An 18,416-nucleotide genomic window follows, 5' to 3' on the forward strand; every position below is an offset into this window, starting at 1 on the left:
GCCCTAAAAAGGCTGAATTCAAACGATGTGCTATACTATCAACAACATTGTCGTGAACATTCATTCGTGTGTCCAGCTTGCGTGGCTTTCCTTGACGAATGGGGTAGCTCGGCAGCAGCTCTTCACACCATGCGCGTTTGCAAATATCTGGCACTGAGGTACGGATTATCGTAACCAATTTGCAACGGTCGGGTTCGGTGCACAGCGCATTCGTCTGGAGACACTCGTAGCTTCTTTTGGGTCAACAGGTCATTGAAGATGGCAAGTTTCCCTGGAGTAAGAGGGTTGAAATTCGAGACGCATACACTCATTTAATTCTGCATTGCATGCACATCATATCTGTTCTCTGCTTCATGATGGACCTCATATCGCACTCAATTCAGGCTACACAAATGTACAGATACCTCGTTCATGCTGTAGAAACGAAGCTCGCACAGCAATATGCACGCTGCATTTCCTGAATTATCTCAGCATCACTGCTCATAGCCTAAACAGTCGGAGATTAAAACGTGCTTTAATACCACTCTGTTCGACAAGTAACGCAATTAAGAAAAGCTAAAAGTTGTGCCTCGGGAATGCCGTTTCAACAGGTCATGTATTATTTTTATGGTGCTCTGTTTAGTTACATTAATATAATCGCACAGTCTTGTTACGATATGGCTCCTTAATCAAGTAGCGGCGCATCTATTATGCGCAGTATGGGAAAAAGGGGGGAGGGGGATTATACAGCACTGCCCATGCCTCTACCCGGTCCATAGTAGACCGATGCATCAACATGCTAAAGAGACGGGTCCGCTTCCTACACCGCTGCGGGCTCTACAACTGCAAGTAGGTACGGGCAGCCAAATCTATGGGGCGTGTGCAGCGTTAGAGTTCTAAAATGTGCGACACCTTACGGACACTCAACCTCCCTAAAGGACCCTATAATTCCCTACTTAATCTCCACATCCTGAGAAAACCGGAAAGTCGAACTAAAACCCTCAGCATGTCGTTTCCGCATAGCACATAGTTTGGCCTAAGAAGATAAAAGTGACCTTCAGTTTGGCTGGTTTCCGTTAGCGACGCAATGGTTTTCCTCGCCACCCTTTTAAACGTGTCAGCTGCATACAGCAGTGCGGTTGTGGTTAGATGCTTTTGTCGTCCAGTAGCTCTAGCTCAGCCACTGGCCGGGCTCAGCGTGTACAGCTTGTCTCGCTGGAAAACAAAATACTCATGAATGCTGTATAGGTAGTGCACCCGACCGGCAACAGAGAGAAGAGCTCTTCGATTTCTGCTCGAGTGCTTTTTATTTACGCAATAGTGTTTATGTATCTCAGGAGGTGGACACTTCGAAACAGTGTTGGAATGACGTTAAAACATTCGACGGGAGATCTGGGTTGACCATTTAGAGAAATTCATTGCCCCCAACAGAACCTTCAGGTGTGGTCTGTCATGTCATGAGCAATGTCATGAGTGCATGGGGGCAAAATTTTGGACTTTTATTCCTTGAAGAGCAAAATCTTTGGCGAAATTCTAAAACTTCTCGTCAGTTAGGTCGCATGTTGCACGATGCGCGAGGCATGAGTCTTACTCTACACGGGAATCGTATAGTGTGCAGAGCATAGTGTAGATAATGAATTTCCAAAATTTATGTCTTGGGCCTTGCCTGCCTGGGAGAAGTAACGTTCTGATAAATAGTCGGAATTAAGAAGAATAAATGGGCATAGACAAGTCATGTAATTTTAGTGCAAGATAGACAATGGTCTCTAAGGGGTAGCAGACTGAATTTCAAGGGAAGGAATTCGTACCAGGGGGCGGCAGAACGTTGGGTGGATGAATGAGATTAAAAGGTTTTCACGAGTCCAGTAGATGCTGCTAGCAAACAACCACGTCATTTGGAGAGATATGAGAGAGGCCTTAGCCTTGCAGGGGGTATCGACCAGCTGGTGAAGATGAGGGGGAGTGGAACTGTGGCGCATATCATGCATATGCTAAACGGCTCCCAATCGACTCACTCAGCTGCAATACCCCAGTTGACATGATGCACACGTGCCTCGGGGTGCTCTAGCAGCAAAAACAAACTTGAGGTTGTTAAAGAGGCGCAAGCGCCGAAAATGCAAGACGGGGTCTTAAAATGCAGTTACGCATTATAAACTAAAGAAGCATAAAGCTTGCTGTGCCAGTTCATGAATGGTTACAGGAAAAACTAGCGGAAAAAACTCGTTCTCAGGGAGGAGGAGGCTGACGACCACGTAAACATAACTGAAGTTTATTCAATCAATTGACAAAACCAGAGCTGGACACACATGCTTGTAAGCAACCACAAAGCCAACAGAAAAATTTGAAAAACTTTGTGCAGGAGATAAGTGAAAACTATGTATCCAGACAATAGCAGCGCGAAAAACGAAAGGGCGAAGACGAGCGCCCGTCCTTGTCATCTCGTCCTTGTCCCTACCTTTTTTTTTTTTTTGGCACTGCTATTTTTTGAGAACTATGTACCAACACGCCCAACTTTCCACATTAAACTATTTCCCGTTTGTGAAGTCGCTCTCATTCGCTGTGAACTTGACAGAGTTGTCGCTGACAAATTCAGTGCCTAGCTTTTGATTAAAAGGAAGGGAAAAGGAGGGCGAATGGCAGGGATGTTAACCAGAAATAATTCCGGTTTGCTTTTGGTTTGCTTCCTATTAAGAATTTGTTTCGAACGTAAGTTTCGGCATGCAAATTTTGCTGTTGTCAGCCAACTTTCACAGCTGTAATGAGTTGTAATTAAGGTGGAAGTCAGACTTACTGCAGCGCCAACCTCTGGGCATTCTAAATGAATGGAATAGCTCAAACATACACACCTTTTGTTTCGATGACGTCCATTGCAGATTTCCTAGCACCACCTTGTTCTGTATACATATGCAGCTTCCCATGAGAAGTAATGACGGTTCTGGAAGAAAATGCGAAGACAGATCAGCAGCCCCATTTCTGTCCTCAGACGCCAGCGATTTGATGTAGAACGTTGTCTTAGTCACATGACTTTCCTATATAAGTGTTCTTAAGCAGTGCTTATTATTGCTACCAACTGTTCCAGCATCTTAGGATATTTATTGTGCAGCGGAAGCGGCTTGCACATAGCTGTGAGAAGGTAATGCTAAGTAAAATTCGGCGAGAGCCACCTCCAGTATAAAAAATTACGAGCGACTTTAACCACTAAAGTAGTGAAAGGCGAAAGCCTGAGTGCCGTATTCTGCTGCGCAACTGGCAGGAATTAGTAAATAATAATTATTTAGGCATTAATCAAATAATTGATTAGTTAATAATTAGGTAGGTAATTGATTATTTACCTTATTGATTAGTCGGGGACAATTTAATTATTGAACTACATAATTTGATAATAGTTACTAATATAAGTGTTAAAATATTAATCATTTATTAGTAACTGATTATTGATTGGCGTATGGCCATATAAGGCACGCATTCGCGCATACTGTGGTGGTGCTCTGCGATCGATCGAGACCTCTATGACGTCATCCCGCCTCGGCCAATCATAGCCGCCGCAAAAGCGGGTTATATTTTGTCCACGACAGCATGAGCCGTTAAAAGCTTTCACCTTAAAATCTACAGCGGACGTACCTACTTGCGAAGCGCTGGCGCTTTTTACACTCTCATTGATATGTGGCCTTAAAACTATTAGCCTCGTATGAGATATCAGTTGACATTTCGCTCTATTCGACGAAGAAGTCATAGTCTCTCTCTCTCTCTCTCTCTCTCTCTCTCTCCGTATTTGATTTAGTTGTGTTAGCATCCCAAAGCGAATCAAGCTGTTAAGGACGTCATAGTGAGAGCTCCGGATAATTCAGACTGCATGGAGATATTTAATGGGCATTAATATCACTCAGTACACGGGGCACTTCCGGCTCTCGGGCCCTTGTCTCCCTACTCATTAATCCAGCGTCGTAACCTCTGGTCCGCATTGGGTATAATATGCGTGCGTACACATGCGCACGTGCTCCAGGCAACTTCCGAGATTTCAGAGAGAGAAAGAGAAAATATAATAGAAAGACAGGGAAGTTAAACAGGCGATGCCCTGTAGACTACCCTACACGTAGGGAGGGGAACAAAGCGAGCCAAAGGAAAGAAAAAACACCAAGAAAAGGAGTCTGTCACATGTCCAGAGATCTACAGTAAAATGGGGTAGAGAGCGTAAAGTTAGTCTATAAATCAACCCCAAGTTTTTCATCCTGATGCAGGCGTTGTCCAAGAGCCCAGAATCTTAGCTTCAGCAGAGTCCTGGCTTCAGTAAGAAAGAGAGAGTCCAAGCGGCGGATTGTAGCCGCGAGGGAAGGCACGCTCAAGCTCAAAGGGAGGGCAGTCACAAAGTATGTGCGCAATAGTTTCAACACACCCGCACTACTCACACGTTGAAGAGTCTCCCATTCCGGTAGTATGCAAATGGGCATTTGTAAATGTAATTCCTAGCCACGGGGGACACAACGGTGTAGCCTCATAGCGGGGGAGGCCGAATGGCACCTGCAGTTGAAGTAACTGGCCAAAGTGGTGCGAGCTGGACGTCAAGCCTCCAGGTGTAGACCATGATTGTCTATAGTCGCGTTTCGGGCCATCACTCGAAGGTGCCTTGATGCGTCGGCTCTTGTCAATGTAATTTGACAATGTTCGTTGTATTGTGATCCGATCTAGTAGCCTCGTCAGCTAAGTTGTGGTCAATGCTACTATGTCCCGGTATCTACTGGTATATTATTGCGCGACCCTCTTTAATGCCCGGTGGTACAGATGTCGAACCTCCGCTACAAGTTGTCCATGGTCGCCATGGCTCAAGACCAATTGAAGACACTTTAGGGCAGGTTTGGGATCACAGAACAAAGCCCATATTTGAGGAGCTTGTTCAGAGATATACTTTACGGTTGTACGAAATGCAGCGAGTTCTGCTCCAGTAGCGGTAGTCTTATGCGAAATCAGATGGTAAATGTTTGCTTGTCTCGCAGAAACGACGAGGGCGTATGCAGATCTAGTAGGGGTTACCGAGCCATCCGTATAGACGTGAATACGGTCCCAATAGTCATTGTGTAGCATGAACAGTGTCAGTTGCTGAAGAACTGGCGTTGATAAGTTCGATTTATTCGATATTCCCGAAATAGCAAGGCGCACACATGGGAGCTGTAGACACCAGAGTGGCGACGGATGTCATGATGAGGTAACTCGCTAAAGAAAGGGCCCGCTTGTACTAAGCATTTGCTTTAACTTCTATTTCCGAGCTCCCTCCGTTATAGAAAGGTGCCCGCGTCTGCTTCCAGCGGACGACGCTCAAAGCAGGCACCCACGTTCCGGAGATGGAGACATTGGAGCCCCTTCCGGTGCGTGCAGCTGCAGGCCCCCGTCAAATTCTAACGACCATGAATTTACGACGGGTCAAGACAAGTTGGCTTAACTGCGTTCGTTATGAAAAATACCCGCAGCATCAAGAAAAATTTGTTCATCCGTCGGTGCCTAAAAACACATGGCCAAAATAGTCCGGAAATATATATAAATGAAGTGTGAGCAATTTGAATCTCAATAACTGATATAAAATATATGTGTTTAGTTTATTATTCTAAGTAGCGCGAATATATTTTCCGATTTTTCATCGTAACTCCAGAAGTCACCAAAATATTCGCTATAAGAGCTCTTTAAAAACTTGAATTTGATGGTTTTAGAATTGATTTTAGATAAATAGAAAATAAATTTAACATCAAAGTTTATTACATATTATTTCTACGCTTGTTTGAAGGGAAAGCAACCAGGCAAAGCGTTTCGCCAAACAAAAATGTCCCTTTAAAGAGAATTCGCGGCAAACTGATTTTTTTTTTCTATAAGATAATTCAAACGCGTGGAACTTTTCAGGCAAATTCGAAACCGCTGAGCGCGTCACATGCGACGTTTGTTATAATTCACATTATACGCCGTTTCTGCCACAAAACATGGCTCACGGCGGCTTCGCGTTTTGGGCGCCACTTCTACTTCAGCGAATTTTTTTTATAACCTGCTTCGTAGATTCGCATAAAACGCCTCGTTATCAAAGTGACATCTTGCCGTGCTACGCGACAAAGAAGCTTGAGCATGCAGCACATAGTTTTGTTTTCAATATTCTTTGAAAATGAGTGTCCCTCATAGCGTGTCGGTTTAAGGGTGCCACCAACTAATTGATATGACACAGTTTTTCCCTTCCCCAAATAAAATTACCTTGTTCCGCTTACATACACTAAAAAGCATTTCGGTACTCAGTACTTACTTTTGGCCACCAGATAGATAATTCAGGGTGAAAATGTAGTCTTTCTGGTTTAGTAGCAGTTTCTCAGTGTACACGCATTTATCTCTCTCACTCGAGTAACTTTTTCGCTGGATCCAGAATTTGTCTCCCGTGTTCATTCTCTATATCAAAGAACAAAAATTGCTTACAAGGCGTAAAAATAAATGATTGGCCTATGGTCTTGCAGCTTCTTTCAGCATTACTGCAACCAGAACGCATTGTGGTTATTCGTGGCTGTTTAAGCCGTTCAAATGCCCAGAAAGGTTCCTAAAGGTGGAATGTAACCTTGACATATTTACTGCACTAGGACTTCACTAGGTCGTTCAGATAACCATGAACATGCCCCAAGGTGTAGTCCAGCGACAGTAAAAATTTCGTACTATAAAATGGGTGTTAATATTAATTTCTTTCTCGAAGACTACTTTATTTTAACTTTTGTTTTCGTTACACTGAAAATGTCGTCATGGCGCTCCTGCCCATTCTTCGACACCTTCACCAAGCCTCAAACCACTCTACATCTCCTTATATAATGCAATTCATTGTCATTGCTGTCAAAAGAGTATCCGTCGCCATCTAGCAGACTAACAAACACTTATTTGTGCTACAAATTGCAGCGCCTTTCCTTTCGTAGACTGCGTTCTTTGTTAGCCTGTAGCAATTTAGGTTCACCCCTTTACTACGTTTTTTTGTATTTGTGATTGCTACTGCAGTCACCACCTAAGTTTTTTTCTGCCTCGTTTTTCATTTCATGCACAATATTTCACTTCATTTAAGCGAAGGGTTCAAAAGCCAGGAAACTGCGGCTGGGTAAAACCGATGAGACAATATTTCTGCTCCACGGAAACTTTTTTACTTTCCACAAAATTACGTAATTAACTAAAGAAATTAGTGAAAAACATTTATTATTGAATTTACGGTTCAATACGTCGAATTCACTTCTTTGTTTTTTTTCTATTAGCGTACCCCTACGTGGCCCTTATTTCCGGCTATTATGGAAGCCTGCGAAATATCAAAGAACGCCCTTAGTTCCGGCTATTATGGAAAGCCTTCGAAATATCAAATAACAATGTGGAACAGTAAGGCTTCTCAACTACTGTGATAGTATTAATTATTCCCGTTTGCCGACTCGATTCTTGTTCACGTACGTCCCATTTTGCTCCTCGCTCAGTCATTACTTCATTAGTTTGTTAAATAACACGCATTCGTAAGCTACCACATTATGTGGAAGAGCACTCGGCGGAGATATGAAGCCTTGCTTCAACCAAGCAGTGTAAAAGTGTCTGCGTAACCTATCATATCATGGATGTGTCAGAGGTTGTCGATGTGACCAGTGAGTTAAGTCGTGATTCCCAAATTGATGGGGACCAGAAGCCCCCTGCACCTCACATCAATACAAAAGAATCTGCAGTGACTGCCCATCAAGAACCAGCGTCTCCAGAGCCAGAACCGCCGGACCCGGGCCCGCCTGTGAGTGCCACTCAGAGTGCTGTGCTTGCTGCACGAGAACCACCTGTCACTGAAGGACGTCTGGATATGCCTCTTGTGGAGCCAGTTGAGAAGATACTACCAGTGGATGCTCGCCTATCTTCCTTCGTCGTTGGAGGGTAACAGTAAGCCGTGTGTGGCGCCGATCTCTGGCGCGTCCGGTTATCTGTCGGCTGTCAGTGTGACAGCGAGCGATGTGCTCCATTCAGGTTCGTGGGCCGAAGCCTTGAGTGTTTCAGAGGAGGACATGGACAACAAAGTGGCTTTGAAGCGTCCCGCAAAAGATGAGATGTCTGTCGATGGTGCTGGCCAGAAGGCACACTGTGTAGAGGCCACGGGAAGGGTGACGTTAAAGAGGAGGGCGATGTCTGCCCGAAAGGCGTGCCAATTTGCAGGCGGGTCACCCCATTCCAGGGGATGATGTTTAAAAGGACTGATATTAAAAATCGCTAGCGTCGCAGCATATCAAGTCGCTACCATTAACGTCAGGGATATGCGTAATCGTCGGAGGCAGCAGCAGTTAAGGCATCTGTTAGGAAATGGAGTGTGCCTGTAGCAGCAAATAAGGAAACGAAGTTGTCCTCCGATGCAGAGACGAAAGCTGCTCTCTAACCGTTTTTGCCTGAATATAACATTATTGTTAGCCACGCTAGACGCTTGTCCGGAGGGTGTATGCTATTCCTGACCAAAACGCTAGAGATGACAGCCATGTCTTATTGCATAGATGACGAGGGGTGACTTATATGCTGTGACCTCACAATCTCAGGTGTGCAGTGGCGAATTATTTGTTTACGTCCCCGTAAAACACCGAGGTAGAAGGCTTTTTTTCTGTCATTAGTTAACCATTTATGCACAGATCGCAAAACTATATTGTTAAGTTAAATTGGTTCACAGGAAGGGAAAGGCGCAGTAACTGTCACACTTGCTCTGTGGACACCCGAACCGCGCCGTAAGGGAAGGGAGGAAGGTGGGAATGAAAGTGGAAAGAGAGAAAGAAGAGCCGTAGTGGAGGGCTACGGAGTAATTTCGACCACCCTGGGGATATTTAACGTGCGCTGACATCGCACAGCACACGGACGCCACTTCGTTTCGCCTCCATCGAAACGCAGCCGCCGCGGTCGGGTTCGAACCCGGGAACTCCGGCACAGTAGTCGGGCCCACTGCACCACCCCGGCGGGGCCTATATTGTTGGGAGATTTTAATTTTGGTTGGTTGGTTGGTTTGTGGGGTTTAACGTCCCAAAGCAACTCAGGCTATGAGAGACGCCGTAGTGGAGGACTCCGGAAATTTCGACCACCTGGGGTTCTTAACGTGCACTGACATCGCACAGCACACGGGCGCCTTGCTTTTCGCCTCCATCGAAAAGATGCCGCCGAGGCCGGGATTCGATCCCGCGTCCTTGGGAACAGTAGTCGAGCGCCGTAACCACTGCGCCACCCCGGCGGGGTGATTTTAATTTTGATTATAGAGATGAGGACCGATCAGTATTATGTAAGAGATATGACCCTAGTGCTGCATTACTTAACGATTTGGCTTGTGAATGCAATCTCGTGGATGTAGGGCAGGAAAAAGGCGACACTATTCATTCACTCATTTTCAGTTCTCCTCTAATGCCCGCCTTGACAGAATTTATGTTTCTGCAGACACGTCAGCAAACGTGTTTGGTTACTGGGTGCGGCCCATCTTCTTCAGTGTCTGTTCAGGTAGGGAGGTACAGTCGGCACATATTTCACCCTCGATGAGAGCTGTGGGAGATGAATAACTGTCTGCTCTCAGATGAAATCTTTAAGCGTGCTGTAACTACTTGTTTGAAAGACATATGGTCACGTCATGATGTCAATTTTTAAAAAATTGGACTTGTTTAAGTAGGAGACCAAAACTTTGGCAGTTGAAGCCTCTGCAAGAATCGCATTCAGGAAGGGACACCACCTTCGTGATCTTGGACTCACTCTAATTGAGCTACATGAGCTAGAGAGGGCTAACCCGGGTGCCTATGTTGAAGAAATTATTAACGTAAAAGCAGAGCTTCAACAATTTGCGACGGAAAGATACAAGGGGGCCCTGATAAGATCTTGGACTCGAAGGTTTCTTGACGAGCAACCTTCATGTCGGGCCCTGAGTGATAAAAGAGAGAATGCTCTTACGAAGGAAATATTGGAAATTCAGTATGGGGATTGCACATACAGGGATGCTCCTAGTATTCTTGCTGCTTTTTATGGTTATTACCGAAAGTTGTTCGGCAGTTGTAAAGATCCAAATCAGGGTTCCGATTTTATTTCCTTACTTGAGAAATTTTCTCGACTAGACGATGAGAAGTGTGCTGTAGTAGAGGGACCCATCACTTTAGACGAAATTAAATCAGCCATTTCAGACCTTCAGAGCCAAAAATCTCCTGACCCAGACGGTATTACTAGCGAATTCTATAAAACATTTTCGCCTTGCCTAATGCCTGCTTTTATGGACGTTCTCCAAGCATCTTAGGAAATGGGTTTCCTGCCTCCCACTTTCTATTCAGGCCGCACAATATCAATTCCCAAAAACCAAAGATACTAATCGGTTGAAAACTGTTGAAGGATATCGTCCAAATTCTCTCTGTAATGTTGATTACGAAATTTTTGCCAAGGTCCTTTGCAGTCGTCTGCAGCTGGTCATTATGAACTTGATAGATTCGCATCAGGTATGAGGTATCAGAGGGCGCAATAATCAAACACACGTCCATATTGCGCGTTCAGTAATCGAGACAGTATCAGATGAGACAGGCCAAGTAGCTCTGATTCAAATTGACCTGGCGAAGGCGTTTGATAAAATTTGGCACGGTTTCTTGTTCGCGGTCTTGGAGCATGCAAATATTGGTGACGTTTTGCTCAAAGGCATAAGGATGTGCTATATGAACTCGTATACAAGACTAATTGTGAATCAGGAGCTAACGAAATCAATACCACCGGAATCATCCGTTCGTCAAGGATGTCCACTGTCTCCACTGTTGTTTGCCTTATATCTGTAACCCCTCTGTCTCAGTATAATTAGCAGTGCAGTCTTCCGTGGTTTCTCTCTGGCTTAATGGCCTACGCGGACGATATCACCCGCTTTTGTTTTGACAAAAAGAGTGTACTTGAGGCTTTACACTTGACTGAACAGTTCTGCGATGTATCAGGCGCGGCTCTTAATTTAGATACATCCAAAGGCTTTTGGTTGGGCTAATGGGGCACTAGACCAAGCCAGTTTGGAGGAATATGCTGGAACTGCAGTCCTCTTCAGTACCTAGGGGTTCCGTTGCATGGATGGATGGATGGATGGAATATAGGAGTGTCCCCTTTGAAACGGGGTGGTAGCAGTAGCTACCATGCTCATTTTTCTCCCTATATCATAATTATTGATTTAGAATCGTTAACTAAACCACCATTCTATTTATTAAATTTTGTTCCTACATTACTAACATTATGTCACTTCTCTGCTTTTAAGCCACCAATCTTCCAGTCGTCTTTTGCTAGTTTCCACCGCCGGTTTATTCACCCGACCACTGTTATCTCTAAAGCCCAGAGCTTCAGGAATAGTGATTGCACCAAGTTCGCAACAGCGCAGCCTACCGGGATTCACAAATCGTACCTATGCGGCGACAAACACAGGCTTGCATGGGTAGGGAACTCTCAGTGTTTGCTAGGGCACAGGTCTGTAACATATTTTTGTTTGCAAAGCTTGCGTATGGCCTTCAAGTCCTGCATTGTGCGAGGAAGCAGGTACAAGTTATACACAGAATATTTGCAACATTTGGTGGCGCTCTCAATGGGAACCTATACGGCGTGACAACTTGTTCCTTCCCTTAGAGTCTGGTGGGGTGGGCCTTGTCCTTTTGTTTGTGCATCAACTTGTTTCCTTTTTTTTTTCTTTTTCAAATCAGTAAACCATTCGTTTCTTGTAACTATGCTCATTAGGCGTCTTAGTCCCCATTTGTATTACTTATTCGCACCTACTGAGCAGGGGCGTGAGGGGCCTTTATGGGAATTCCTTCAGGAGGTTGCTGGCACTTTCAATTTTCTCACTGAGCGTTTCCCTGTAGATTACCTGTATAGCCTCTCAAGAAAGCAGATGACCCAGGCTCTCACAGAGTCTTTGTTCCCTACACCGTTGTATCGGCAGCCTTATCTGGGGTTTTTGCACACCACTGTTCTAAAGCGTGTTAGGGCAAATGTGCATTCAGCCAGCTGCAAAAACGTTCTTTTTCGAATTAAACACCGCGACGTTGCCTTCTGCGACGTTGCAGTGTGCATTTCTTCATGATAAGCAGATGTTTGTGCGCTGGTCGATGAATTGTCGTCTCTGTAACGTGCCTGAGACTATTGATCATTGTTTTATTCTGTGCCGTGATGCTGTGTTCTTTTGGGACATACTACAAAGAACTCTTAAAAAGGATTACATCATACACAATTACAAAAACTGACAAAAACTGACAAAAACTCTGTCGTGCCTTACGATCTATTTGTGTTGATGGCACTGTTCAGTCTGGAAAAGCCGCATGATGGACAGGCATGCCTTACGATCTATTTGTGTTGATGGCACTGCTCAGTCTTTGGAAAAGCCGCATGATGGACAGGCATGCAGAGCCACCAAGATCGTCCAAATCCGTGTTTCGGGAGCAGTGTGCTTTGGTTAGGAGTGTGTATGCTGCACGTGAAGAATCTCCAAACTGGATGCTGTATCTAGATGCACGTGTTTGCCTCCCGGAATTTTGATGTTTTGATGATGGCACATTGTCGGGTTAGGGATATTGCGCGCCCGTATTAAGCAGCCCAGTAACTTCAGGCATGGACAAGTTTAAGTGAGTAGAGTTTTTCCTTTTTCTTACGGAGGGTTCTCTATGCAATGAAGAAAAAAAGGTGTCTGCGTAGCCTATACGACAGCATATCTGACTCGGGATCCAAGGGTCTCGGTTCCGATCCCCTTCCCTATGCGAACGCCTTTGTCCCTTTCGTTGCCTTTTTCTTCCTTTCTTTTTAGATGGGAATCGAAACCGGGGCCCTTCTGCCATCTCGACAGCCTGTAACCAATATATCCCCAGTCATGTCACCTGCCATCTACTACCTACCTATTGGCACAAGGCGTGCATCCATGGTGACAAAATTTAATTAATGAACCTTAATCACCAAAGCGATGAAGATAATTTGCCGTAAGTTACGTGCGTCTCGACTAAAAGTTTGTACATGAAAATCGTCACTTTAAACTTGGAACTCACTATCAAAGAATTTTAGAAAGATTAGGCTGAAAACGCATTATAAAGCATTGGTTTTATACAATCTGCTCAGTTTTCAAAAACTCGGTAGTGTGAACATGGTCCGTCATCTTTCATAAAAGCCTTTCTTGTCACTTGGCATCAAAGCTATGGTATGGTATGGTATGGTATGGTATGGTATGGTATGGTATGGTATGGTATGGTATGGTATGGTATGGTATGGTATGGTATGGTATGATATGGTATGGTACGGCATGGTATAGTATGGTATGTATGGTAAAGTATGTAGGGTATTGTATGGTATGGTATGGTATGGTATGGTATGGTATGGTATGGTATGGTATGGTATGGTATGGTATGGTACGGCATGGTATAGAATGTATGGTATGGTATGGTATGGTATGGTATGGTATGGTATGGTATGGTATGGTATGGTATGGTACGGCATGATATAGTATGTATGGTATGGTATGGTATGGTATGGTATGGTATGGTATGGTATGGTATGGTATGGTATGGTATGGTATGGTATGGTATGGTACGGCATGGTATAGTATGGTATGGGGTATGGTATGGTATGTGAGGTTTAACATCCCAAAGTTGAATCGGCTATTAGGGACACCGTCATAAAGGGATGTAACAACTTTGATTGCGTGAGGTTGTTTCTTCGTTTGCTGATATCGCACAGTACATTAGTGTCTCGCGTTTCGCCTCCGCCAAAACTAGACCGCTGTGCCGAGATTCAATTCGTTTCCTCGGGCTCGGCAGTTGAGTGCTCTAACCCCTACGTCACTACTGAGGATATAAGAGTGAATATAGGAGTAAGGTCGTCCATATTCAGTTAGCGATCGCCTCAATAAACGCCTTTTAAGCAAAAGACTGCTCATCGTTCTATAACTTCTAAAGTCCTTGGCTTGCCTTTTCCAGCATAATATTAGCCTTATTCCAAAATTTTAGAGCGCTCGAAGTCATGGGGCATTGCGTATACAGGGAGGCCAGCACTTTCTAACTCCATCTCCGACCATGTGTCAACACATTCTCGGCTCGTCATGGTATTTTTCTGTGTTAAGCGCGTATTAGTTCCTGCATTTTTAGTGAAAAAAGACACATATGTCCTCCAATTACTTACCTTAAGACTATCCGAAATAACTGTAAGGCAGGCTTTACTTCAGTTAGTAGAGACCTGGAATTGTTTCCTGCGACATACATTCCTGGCTTAAATCAAACGACCAGGCGCTAGCTAGTGGTATATAGCTGACATCGGACATGGCCGAAAGCAGGCTATTCGATGGTTTGTGCGACTTAACCAGAACACAAAATATGATAAAGCCGGTAGGCGCTCCTACTCAGATCGCTCATTTCAAGATGGAATGAGGATCTTCGACCTAACAGTGTGACGTGCGCGCACGACAAGCTGGCCTATTGTGCTTGCCCAAGGCGACGACCCATCGTCGCCACAGGGAAACAGCGCTACAAACAGCCGGACCTCGGTTAGACGCCACTTCGATACCGGACTACCTAGTTCTGAGAATTAAGACAACGCAGGTGACAACGATCAGAAGTTCTGGAGAAACGCCTCATTTCTCAGGATCGCCGACGACGTGAAGGTGCCAAAAGGCGTAATCGAGGACGGGCCAACAACGAAGTTGGGAAAAGCGGCGCGGCTGCACGCTATTGGGCCAGCGACCTTAAGGCAGGAGCCCCCACGTGAGCCACAGGCCTGACCCAATGTCATGGCTGGGCGTCGAAAGCATTGGCCGCAGTATCATACCATACAGCATTGCACGTCTGAATAAAAACTGCGGGACAGAGGAGGCTGGGGTTATCTGGCTGGATCGGAGAAGTTGAAGACCCGAATTGGAGTGAGCGGAGGGTTAGTGAAGTGGTTCTTTCTAGCCATTTAGGGCGTTTTTCCTACAACCAACGACACCCTGCCTGTGGCGACATAGGAGCCTTAGACCTGCTTCGGGCATTGATGGAGTGAACTCGATTCCGCTTCCATGATGAAGACGACGTCACATCTCCGGCCTGTAGCCTTCCCGATGCCCAGGCACTGAGCCACCGCTCGTCATCACGATAGAGCGTCGAACTACCAGGATGGTGAGCGAACCGTCTATCTCCTCCAGGCAGCCACTTTCGTATAATTAATGCTTTTAATTAAACCGCCAGTGTGGATGTCGATCCGTTCCTTCGTCACCTAAGCATGAACCCGAGTTTGGGAACTTACCCAGTTGCAATTTGTGACCCGATATTAGGGACGTCACAAGTGGTGGCAGCGGTGAGATTCTGCTGAGGTTTTGGTACGAATCCGTCTACCATCGTAGCTGAGGACGAACTATTCAACACGTTGCCACAGCAGTCACCTGACTCTCAGACTGGAGCATTGGGGCCACTGCAATGATGCTAGGAGGAATCATTCCGCCATTCACAAGGGACGGTACGGGTCCTAATATAAAGAAATGTCTCCAAATTGTAGAGCACGTAGGCGCAATGGAAGGATGGCAAGCAAAACAGTTAACTGGTATGGCACGGTGCAAAATGGTCGTGGCTGCTCAGGCATTTGCATAGAGGGAAGAGGATGTCGCTAACGCCGCCACTTTTCAGGCATTCAAGGAGCTGGCACTTAAACGCTTCGACACGGAGCCAGCAAGTGTCAAATTAGAACGGCTCATGAACTCCCGACAAGAGACATAGGAGGATGCGCATGCTTTCGCGACTCGTTTGAGGATGTTGGGCACCGACACGCTGGGAAGTAATACTGCAGAGGACGCAACAAAGAAACCAGTAAAGAGTGAAACCCTAAAGAAACAGCTCCTGTCGTGTTATCTCAATGGCCTGCGCGATCCTGTCCGGCGTTTCGCCTTTTCACGCAACCCGAAGACTTTCGAGGAAGCCGTGTAAGCAGCCACAAAAAAGGAGCAGATCGAAAAGGTCACCCGTCCCCAGGGCATGTCTGTTAAACAGCAGTTGCTCCACCGACCGAGTTATTTACCGCAGGATGACGCCTAATATAACCCCAAAGCTAGGGTATTTGTCGGTGAGGTGAAGGTACAGTCTAGCGCAATTTCAAGCTTATCACGAAAGCCTCGACCAAGAACATGAACAGCACCATTGCCCAGATTCCTCTGCCGTGGCGTGGGAATTATCGGGCCAGCTTCTCTTACTCTCTTTGCTGTTTCTTAAGCAGGCGCCACTCCCTTCTAGGCAAGTAGCTTTGTTATTTTTTCTTTAGCAAGCTGGAAATGATACCTTTTTGATCACTTTTGATCACTTTTCGCCGTGTTATTGTTTCTCCTATGTTGTTTCATGCTGCACTGTACCCTGTACCAATGTATATTTCCCACTCCCCTCTTTAATGCCTTCGGGCCCTGAGGGTATATGAATAAATAAATAAATAAATAAATAAATAGGATTGCTTGCGACGTATTATTATCTGGGACTGAACGCTACGAATATATATCTGGTGCTTGTAACGTCTTTTCAGCTGAAACAGATACTATTGGCCACTATAAGCAGTATTCGAAAGAACAAGATTATGTGATCCAAGCACCAATCTTTCGCACCAATTTTGTCATCGTCCACGAAGATAAAAGGTAACCAAGTCCGCTCTTCACCGCAATGAATGAAAAGCTTATAATAGAGAGAAAGAGTAGAGTATTCGTCGCGGGGGTGATTGTTATATAGCGTGAAACAGCGAAGAGGGAGAGAAACAATGCGAAATCTTGGTTTTTCGGCTTCCAAAACCGGCGGCTAGGCTGGTCCACACTCGCGTGATAACCTTCGAATCGCACTAGACAGTACCACATCTCTGGGCTCCCCACGGTGGTCAGTAGCAACCGAAGTGTTTCGCTTATTGCCAGGCATGCGCGACGCTTCCATTTGGTCGCTTAGCTCTGGACTGCAAGTCAAGTTTAGGCATTTCTTTCCGTTAATAATTGCTGGCGGTGTTGAGAAGCTGAGCCGGAAGTCTCGCCAGGCGGTGAACACTTCTGCTCGTTGTTTTCAAGTCACGTAATGGCGGCATGTGGCAAAATAGACGCTCCTGAGCTTAAGTCTCGTTTCAACAATTTTACCCAGCGAAAGGGCTCCTCCGCCGTGAAAATGCATGGCCGGTCTAGCTTGGTGCAAGGCCGGGTGGCGCACTCTTGGGATGTTGTATGCATGTTTGGCTTGCGGTCATGGATGCCGTGGTATGACGGCGCACATTTCGCCCATTCGCCTACAGGTGGAGTGCGAACCCAGGATAAAGAGCCAGGATAGTGCTCCTCGCAGCTGTCGCGACGCTGAAGTTTGTTTATATTTTCATGTGTTTTTTCATAGCTGTGTTTGTGATGTTTAAATGCCAAGGATGCATTCCACGCGCCAAGGTACAATGGCATATAGCTAACTTTCTGGGGCTTAATTTGAGTCTGTTCGTCTTAATGGTGAAGGGCGAGTGAACGGCGTGCACTGCAATGTCAAAAATGTCGGAAATAATATACTTGTGAGGCGTTTGATAAAGCAACTATAGGGCTGTTGCAAATTTGTTTCGTGCTCTACTTCGAAGTGACATAAAGATATTCAAATTGCCCAGAAGTGTAATCTGCAAGCACATGGCTGTGCAGTTTTCGTCCTGGTTATAAAATATCACCTTTCCACAAATGGTTTTTGTCAGCATTTCTCTAACATAATCTGCATATTGGCTGACACTGTGCAAGTCCATTACTCGCTCTAACTGGATATCAAGCTTTTCTGATGAAACACTGCAATTTATCTTGTTCATAACCACGCACGCACGCACGCACGCACGCACACACACACACACACACACACACACACACACACACACACACACACACACACACACACACACACACACACACACACGCGCACACACACACACACACACACACACACACACACACACAAAATAGTTGCGTAGCAGTGTGTGCGTTTTTATGTGCATATTTCATCTCAAAGCGTAGTCAATACCACGCTACAGCACATTATTTTTGTTATGACTAGAGCTCTGTATTCCATCTTATTGCCTTCTGTGCCATTAAATGTATGTACTATGGCACTGCTTTCTAACCTTCGACAGCTTACAATAGGCTGCAGTATGTTCTAAGACACTCCATTCTGTTTTTGTGTTTTTCGTAATGAGTAAGCACTACGACACATTTGCCTCTTATCATATCTTTCTTTGCCTATAAGGCAATTAGATTGACTTGAACGCCGTTCAATGAAGAGACAATTTGCTATAGCGCTGATCAACACCAAGCGCCGTCCGCAGTAGAGCATACCAGGGTATGCCTACCGACGACTATAGGGTGTTGCGCACGTCGTTCTCCACTCTCGTGGGCGGCACCGTTGCGGCTAGCTTGCGGCACCATATGCGGCTAATTTTTCGTCTGATTTCATGATGTGGCTGGGGTCGGACATTTTTAGACATAT

At 45.4% G+C, this 18,416-nt stretch overlaps 1 protein-coding gene across 1 annotated transcript in view; it reads right to left on the reverse strand.

Annotated features, from left to right (window-relative positions):
- The window catches only part of LOC146209302 (uncharacterized), a 46,975-nt gene that overhangs the window by 21,083 nt on the left and 7,476 nt on the right, over positions 1–18,416 (reverse strand). Inside the window, exons 2-3 of the mRNA XM_084587383.1 lie at positions 6,254–6,393; positions 2,826–2,914 (exon numbers count right to left, since the gene is read on the reverse strand). Of these exons, the coding sequence (XP_084443509.1) occupies positions 2,826–2,914; positions 6,254–6,393 (229 nt within the window). The remainder of the gene's footprint in view (positions 1–2,825; positions 2,915–6,253; positions 6,394–18,416) is intronic.

The sequence above is a fragment of the Amblyomma maculatum genome, chromosome 1 (assembly GCF_055883805.1).
Source record: "Amblyomma maculatum isolate TAMU_Amacu chromosome 1, ASM5588380v1, whole genome shotgun sequence".
NCBI lineage: Eukaryota > Metazoa > Arthropoda > Arachnida > Ixodida > Ixodidae > Amblyomma > Amblyomma maculatum.